The sequence below is a fragment of the Sinocyclocheilus grahami genome, unplaced genomic scaffold, assembly GCF_001515645.1.
Source record: "Sinocyclocheilus grahami isolate Dianchi unplaced genomic scaffold, SAMN03320097.WGS_v1.1 scaffold917.1, whole genome shotgun sequence".
Classification (NCBI taxonomy): domain Eukaryota; kingdom Metazoa; phylum Chordata; class Actinopteri; order Cypriniformes; family Cyprinidae; genus Sinocyclocheilus; species Sinocyclocheilus grahami.
The window spans coordinates 188,915-197,601 of record NW_015506096.1 but is presented as its reverse complement, the minus strand read 5'-3'; the positions used below and the strand labels follow the sequence as shown (position 1 = coordinate 197,601).

The window sequence follows — 8,687 nt, the reverse complement described above, 5'->3', positions numbered from 1 at the left end:
TGCATAGTGTGCAAATTTTCTGTATGCATGAAATACCCGGATGACCTTCTATATTTCCCAGAATCTGCTGAATATAACTCAAGAACACTGAAATCAGTACAGAAGCTGTGTTCGGAATGGAATACTACCATACAACTCCTACTATATTGCAGTACGCTGTGTGTGTACTGTGAATAGTAAGTGAATGTTCTGTATGCATGGAATGTCCGGATTACCTGGCTGCTACATTTGCTGAAATTTGATGTAGGCTATGCGTCTGAAGACACTGCATGGGATACTGTTTCCCAGAACGCAACGCGCTCCATGTAATGTTTCATCTTCAAACGCGTGAGTGAACTGGAGGCGGGGAATAGTAATTATAAATGTAACACTTTTGTACATATATACATGTTATATGTAAGTAGGACATAAATTGTACTTTAATCTCTACAGCACGTTTCCGCTCAAGTCAAAGGACGTCACCTTTATCTGGTTTATAGTGGTTTATACAGTACATATTATTTCAAAGATATTGAATAATAAAAATATTGCAGTAATATAAATATAAATTTAAATCATATTTCAATTATGGAAACAAAATTCAATTCCTAGCTCTAAAAAGAAACGGAGTGAAAGGACAAATAGACATATCAGATCAGCAAGGCATTTATTTTCAATAAAAATAAAGTAAATATTTGAAAATAGGAAATAAAACGTCTCATTAATAATACAGTGTTATTAGGTGATTAGCGGAGGTATAGGGAGGGTTTTGTCCCAATAAAGTGGCATTAATTTAATAACATTTGTAAGTCTGTAATCTGTAAGTATGATCAATTAAACTCACTGTTATTGCATACTGTTTTATAATGTACTACAGTACTGAAATATAAATATCTACCACCTAACTACTGTTCACACAATTATTATTAGTTCTGTTCAGTAAGTAAAGTTAATTAATTATGTAATGAGTTCAATTGGGCAATATAGCATTGTTTACTAGTATGAATCCTTAATTATTTATTTATTTATTTAGTCATTTATTAGACACTTTTATCCAAAGCGACTTACAAATGAGGACAACAGAAGCAATCAATTGTAGTATTAAAACAACTAAAAACAGATCCAAAACTAAAATGTTATAAATATTACCTATACACATTTTAAAAATAAAGAGATTAAATTATATATATATATATATATATATATATATATATATATACATACACATTTAATTAACAAGCCTTTGTTTAAAGAATGGTTAGCACATTTATTTGTGAGGTAACAACCTCAGCAGCTGTGCTGAATTAATGTTTTGTCATGTGACAACACTTTAGCATACTACTCATTTGTTGAGTAATTGTTGAGAAACATTTGTTGCTTATTGTATACTGTTTCACACACTATTCTTTAAAAAATAGTGGGCAGTATACACTGTGTACTGGGCAGTAAGCAAGCAATTATGCCATTTCGAACACAGCCATAGTTGCATGAGTCGAGTACAGAACCTCTAAAGGGACCTTTGAAAAAAGAAAAAAAATACACATGCTACGTCCCAATATGCCTACTTATACTTATAAAGTATGTACTTTTATGGTGAAGAAAAAGTACACACTTTTGAGTGTGTAGTAGAAGAGTAGGCAAGCTTTGGGACATACTATCACGTCATACAATTGGGTCTTTAACGGATGCTCTGTCGCACAATTACACGCATCCTGTCACTGTAAACTGGCCTGTCAATCATCTTGTCACAGTTTATATCCTCCACATTTCATTTAATATAACTTCCTACCGCATTAGAGAGAAAAGATGTAGCACTTTGAACTGTCAGCTGTGGGTCTGCTCATATTTTTTGCATAATGATACTGCATTTAAAAGTTTATGGCCAAACGGATGTTTATAAAAGTTCACATTGTTTTTGTAGATGAAATACAACACAGATAACATTAAATAAACATTTTTAACAGGTTAAATGTTGATTATTAATAATTCAAACCCCTCTATCTAAACCTCTCTACTTTAAGTGTTAGTTCACCCAAAAATGAAAATTAGCCCATGAATTACTCACCCCCGAGGCATCCTAGGTGTATATGACTTTCTTCTTTCAGACGAATCCAGTCGGAGATATATAAAAAATTGTCTTTGATCTTCCAAGCTGTTTAATGGCAGTCAGCGGGTGTTGCAGTGCATCAGTCCAAAAGAAGTGAAATAAAGCACATGCATCCATAATAAAAAGTACCTCACATGGCTCCGGGGGGTGAACAAAGGCCTTCTGTAGCGAATCGATGCGTTTTTGTAAGAAAAATAACCATATTTAAAACGTAATAATCACTTTAATCTAGCTTGCACTCACTGTTTTACATGGAAGCAGCTCCGGGCGGATGATATAAGACGTCGGCATTGTGCATGCCTTTGTTCTCCCCCCAGAGCCGTGTGAGGCACTTTTTATTATGGATGCATGTGCTTTATTTCACTTCTTTTGGACTGATGAACTGCAACACCCGCTGACTGCCATTAAACAGCTTGGAAGATCAAAGTAAATTTTTAATATAACTCCGATTGGATTCATCTGAAAGAAGGAAGTCATATATGCCTAGGATGGGTTGAGGGTGAGTAGATAATGGGTTAATTTTCATTTTTGGGTGAACAATCGCTTTAACCGACGGTCACGCACATCCACCATGTTTGTAGTTTTTTTTTACATTTTTTATTCGTGTTTGTAGTTCTGAACTGGATCATTTGTCAAAGCGCAATGGATTGTGGGTAATATTAGCCATTAGAGCAGGGCTGTCCAAACTCGGTCCTGGAGGGCCGGTGTCCTGCAGAGTTTAGCTCCAACTTGCCTCAACACACCTGCTGGAAGTTTCTATGCCTAGTAAGAGCTTGATTAGCTGGCTCAGGTGTGTTTAATTAGGGTTGGAGCTAAACTCTGCAAGACACCGGCCCTCCAGGACTGAGTTTGGACAGCCCTGCATTAGAGTGAGCACGGATCCACACTTCAAAAATCTACCTGAAATACTAGACCATCCAGGGACTTCTGGCATACTCTTTTCAACATACTATGCTTTGGGACACACTTATTTTAAAGAGGGATTGTTAAGTTAAACTCTTGAACGTTTTTAGAACATTTTTAGAACGCTCGGATTAAAAGTAGAATTGTCCTATAGACAATTAGGGAAATCGCAGCCCAGACATTCTTTCTATTTGGCCCTGTACGAAGGATTTAAATTGATAATTTTAATTCTTTACTGTGTATTTTAAAGTATCTCAGTATTGTTATTCAGAAAATGTAAATTAAGATCCAGACTATCCAGATGCTATTTTTTATTGCTGAAAACACTATAAAATGTCACATATATGAACATTTTTAGAGAAGTGATAAACTGTCTTGTCTCCTCCGTAGTGTCCTAGTAGCCGCATTATGTTTTATTTTTTATTGTTTGCAAATATTCTATAGTTCACCTTTACATCGGCTTCTGCCGCTGCTGCACATGGTACCTCATACTTTCCAGGACTGATCAGGATGGACCAATAAATCACTTTAAAACACTTTAAAATAGATTCTTAGCTGTTATTAACATTTTTACACCGACTCCACTAAGCGGAGTTCTTCAAATGAAGTGAGGAAGGCAGCAATACGCCTTATGCACCATCTAAGCTGGTTTGCCAACCGCCATAAAACATCCAAAGAAGAAGAAGAAGAATGAACCAATTATCGTTATTTATTAGGGCCTAGTAGGGCGATTTCGACTTCTATCTCAGATACCAATACTTGGTATTGTTAGATTCAGAGCTCGTATTGGCTGGTATGAAAACAAACAAATTGAGATTTGAATGCACCTTGATGGAGGATTTCTCTTACTGAGCCGTAGAGTGTCCCTTGAAAGATTGTGCATTGGGCCCCCTTCCCTATTTAATATATTACCACCCCAGCAAACAAAAATATTTTGTAATCAGTGGAAACCATTACAGTGTTTTCTATCACACTAAGCGCTTGCGTTCAGTCAATAAAGATCTAATGTAATTTGTTTGAGAACGGAGAAAGACGTTCCATTAATAGGCTCCGGCGTCGTGGCCACATTACCACTTCGGGAGTGCATTATTTCTCTAATAATTTTAACAGCCTATACAACCACACCTCAAGACATTGTTTAGATTATTTATTTTATTTTAAGACATTTGTCATGTTTCCGTCCTGAAATCTCGTGTGTGTTGAACTAATTTCTTACGCACCTCATCCCAAACCTTCTGTTGCAAATTCCAAAACGTAATTTTAGAGCTAATAACAGAGGCTTGAGCCATTGATATGCAGGCTAAATGCAGTTATTAATGCAGTCTACCGCAGTTATTGTGCTCGAGTACTGTGAGAGAGAACGGGAGAAAGAAAGTGTGATTTCTGTACATAAAATAGTGGAAAACATGGAAATAGTTTGTCATTTTTTACCCTATTGTTTGTTATATTTATTTGCTCAATGTCTTCTGTTTTTTTGGTTCTTTTACTGTTGTAGATAGCCCATAGTAGGCTATAACAAAAATATTATATTGCCTCTTCATTGTGTTTGGGCCCCCCTGGACGAGTGAGCATAGGCACATGCCTAGAATGCCTATGCATAAATCCGGCCCTGTGCACAATGACATTTTTAAGTATACTGGCATGTCTTGCATGTTTCACTTTGTAAGCTACAGACCTCATTCATTTGAACTTTTCTTATGTGCAAACCATATGTGTGTGTGTGTGTGTTTTCATGCAATAAATTTTAATCTGCTTTAGTTAATTTTATTATTTCTTTCCTTTAATGTATTTTTGTTATCACAGTAGCTGACTTGATTTGTTCTGATGGTGTAAGGAACAGAGCTATATAATGTCCCAGCATGCTCTGCTCTGTTGTAAGGCATGGCGGTCACTTTCATGTCCCCGGTCAGAGCTTCGGCTGCATCTCACTCTGGGATGTGGACAGACTTTCCGGTAAACTATAAACTACTGTTTCATTGCTGTGTTCAAAATAAACTTTTTTTAAAGGGGGCACCATGTGTTCTTGTTGCGTTTTATTAACTCACTGATGTCCATTTATAATGTTTGTCATTGTCTCTTTCTCCAGAGTCAGTCGTAATTTAAATTTTACACACTCTCTAACCATCAGAATTAAACAGGCTGTTTTTGATACTGTACCTTTAATATGTCTGTGTGTAAATGACTGTTAAGACTGGCCCACCTCTTCACATGTGAAATAATTAACACCCCCACCAAGCTGCTAAATACTGAAGTACTGATATGAAAATATGGGCGGTATTTTAAAAAAAAAGCAGTAAGCAGCTATATACAGTTGCACTGTGCAGTATTGTGTAAGTAGTAAACTAGTAATCAATTCTGAACAAAGTCTTAGAAATAAACTGTGTTTTTTTTTTTTGCTAATGCATATGAACTTCTGTGTTTTTTTGTTTTTTTTCATTGTATGACCATATTGCCCATCATTTTAGATGGTGTGAGACTGCAGATGGTCACTGGACGGGAGTAATGCGAGGAAAAGTGTGGACACTAACTCAAACAGAGGATACATTGTGGTACTATGTTTACAGTCATCAAATAAATCCAGGAACAGAAAACAGACAGAAATGGAAGGTGGAAGATGAGGAGCAGTTATTGGGGAAGATGTCAAGAAGAAAGATTGACATGAAGCAGGAAGAGGTGGGATTGTGCACAGTGATATCAGAGCCTGACAACAAAGAGGGGGAACTTCTGAGGGACTATTTCCAGTTTGGTGTTAAATTAGGGGATCTCTACAGCGACTGGAGCACCGTGGATCCACACTTCAAACATACAGCAAACATCCAAAAATGAATTTTTTTTCAGATGTTTTTCACATCATATGATTTTCTGCTAATGCAGTGTTTGCTTGAATTTTCATGGTGCTTTTTCCCATAGAACTGAAAGCATATATTTTGCCTTTGCCTAACGTTGACAACCCTTGGTAAGAGTTTCTCTTTTTTCCTCTCTACTCTTTTAGTCAAAATATAGTCTTTGTTGAGTTTAAGTCAAATAATTGGAAAAAAAATTCACAAACAGTTTTTTTTTCTCAATATATGTGTGCCACAATATACAGTTGCGATCAAAATTATTCAACCCCAGAGAGAGACTGTAGTACTTTACAAATACAAGCTTTTCTGAAGATCCCGAATTTTATTTAAAAAATGCATCTATAAAGTTTTACTGGCATATTAAAAGTGATAATGTCAATATATAATGTAATATTTCTGAGTTATAGGATTTATTAATAACACAGCTATGTCATAATTATTCATCCCCTGTTGGTCCCTTATTTTTATGGTAGGGAACAAAATTGTTTTAAAACACGATCAGACTCTATTAGAAAACAGAATTCGCTTGAGCTGTTACATATACAGTGGGTATAGAAAAAGTGGGTATTGACTTTATCCCTGAGATCTTTTGACAGTGCTTTGCCACCCATAGTTGATTGTTTGCTTCAGTTGCACTACCAAGGACTGAAATGCTCCAGGAAAACTCTTTTTATGCTGAGCTAATCAAAATTAGCACAGCCGATCACAGTTGAAAGTCAAATGGCTTTTTGTGCCATTGAGAAGGTGATTAGCTACAACTTTTTTACAAGTCATTTTTAGGAGGGGGGTGATCTGTTTTCCAACGCAGTGATTCTGTTTTTTATTTATTTATTTAAATTTTTTCTGACATGTTGGTGTTATATATTTCATTTGGATGCTATAAGTTGCACAGAGTAAATACAGCTGGATAAAACAAAAACTGTGTTCAACCCCAGAGAGAGACTGTAGTACTTTACAAATACAAGCTTTTCTGAAGATCCCGAATTTTATTTAAAAAATGCATCTATAAAGTTTTACTGGCATATTAAAAGTGATAATGTCAATATATAATGTAATATTTCTGAGTTATAGGATTTATTAATAACACAGCTATGTCATAATTATTCATCCCCTGTTGGTCCCTTATTTTTATGGTAGGGAACAAAATTGTTTTAAAACACGATCAGACTCTATTAGAAAACAGAATTCGCTTGAGCTGTTACATATACAGTGGGTATAGAAAAAGTGGGTATTGACTTTATCCCTGAGATCTTTTGACAGTGCTTTGCCACCCATAGTTGATTGTTTGCTTCAGTTGCACTACCAAGGACTGAAATGCTCCAGGAAAACTCTTTTTATGCTGAGCTAATCAAAATTAGCACAGCCGATCACAGTTGAAAGTCAAATGGCTTTTTGTGCCATTGAGAAGGTGATTAGCTACAACTTTTTTACAAGTCATTTTTAGGAGGGGGGTGATCTGTTTTCCAACGCAGTGATTCTGTTTTTTATTTATTTATTTAAATTTTTTCTGACATGTTGGTGTTATATATTTCATTTGGATGCTATAAGTTGCACAGAGTAAATACAGCTGGATAAAACAAAAACTGTGTCCGTCTTCATTTCAGGCAACAAAATGTGCTTATTTTAAAGGGGGTGATTCTTTTCTATACCTACTGTATATAAACATGCATGTGCTAAAGCTGAGTAGCAAATACGGCAAAATCAATGGAGCTCTTTCAAAAGTTTTATTATATTTAGAGAAGAAACAGTTTTATTATATTAGAAATTCTAAGGCTACATGAAGTTTTCCAAGGAATAAAGTTCCTAGAGGCACAGCTGGCAGTCTTATTCCTAAGCTTAAAATGTGTTGTACCAAAACTTTTTCAAGCAAGCCAATGCTGCAGTAGAGAGGTGACAGAAGTTTCTAAGCACTCTCAAGCAGCATTTAATGGAGGTTATAAAGAATAAAAGATTCTGTACTACATTTTACATTTGGGGATTGAATAATTTAGATTTTTTTTTTCATTATTCATCAACTTTACATTCTCAGAATCACTCAAATGAGTATTAATAAACTTTCTCAAATACTTTACCGATGCCTTTGTTGACTTGTTTTCATAACATTTTGTTCTCGGCAGCCAAATGTCTGGCAGGTCTAGGGGGTTGAATAATTTTGATTGCAACTGTATTTGGACCCCCTATAATTAGTACTTTGTCCAGCCCACCACTTTGACACCCACTGATCTTTGTATGGTTTTAATGTGTGATTTTTTTCTCATTGAAAGAAGATTTACACATAGAACTGAATAATAATTTTTAAAATATGTAAATTCACTGCAACATACTTTAGAGAAACAGATTAATCATGGCTGACTGCATCTCTATATTACAATAACATGCGTAACTGAAAACTTTCGCTTCTGCATGAGTCTGCATTAATGTTGCTAGGTGTCAATATAGATTTTAGACAACTGACATATTTCCAAGTGCAACATGAACCAAAATATACTGAGGTCACCTTTAACGATACAAAAGTAAGGGTCTTTTGAACTGTGCTTCTTAATACAAAACTGTTCTGTTTGAACATCTCAGGAGTGCGTTTGTTGCATCAAGACCCCGTGGAGTGTCTTTTCTCATTCATCTGTAGCTTGAATAATCACATCTCACGGATTCAGGGCATGGTCGACAGACTGTGTCAGACTCTCGGGACTCTCCTCTGTAAGCTTGATGACGTGGCCTATCATGATTTTCCCCCTCTGGCTATAAATTATGTGCAATATAAATACTGGTAAAAATATTTGACTGGCCTCCATGTTACACTATACAGCTGTTTTTTGGGTGCTTTCTTCACATTTGTATTCACTTCATATTATTTA

At 35.6% G+C, this 8,687-nt stretch overlaps 1 protein-coding gene across 2 annotated transcripts; it reads left to right on the top strand.

The window, feature by feature from the left end:
• The first annotated feature begins 215 nt into the window (after positions 1-215).
• Positions 216-8,687, top strand: LOC107564225 (N-glycosylase/DNA lyase-like). 2 transcript variants are annotated; one of them, XM_016249240.1, is made up of 3 exons: positions 4,839-4,942; positions 5,455-5,810; positions 8,401-8,687. In XM_016249240.1, exons 1-3 carry the CDS (start codon positions 4,839-4,841, stop codon positions 8,601-8,603), a joined length of 663 nt encoding a protein of 220 aa, XP_016104726.1. In that variant the 3' UTR covers positions 8,604-8,687. The 2 variants fall into 2 exon arrangements, 1 of the variants encoding a protein (XP_016104726.1); XR_001606195.1 differs by lacking the exons at positions 4,839-4,942; positions 8,401-8,687 and adding an exon at positions 216-327 and having other exon boundaries at positions 5,455-5,529.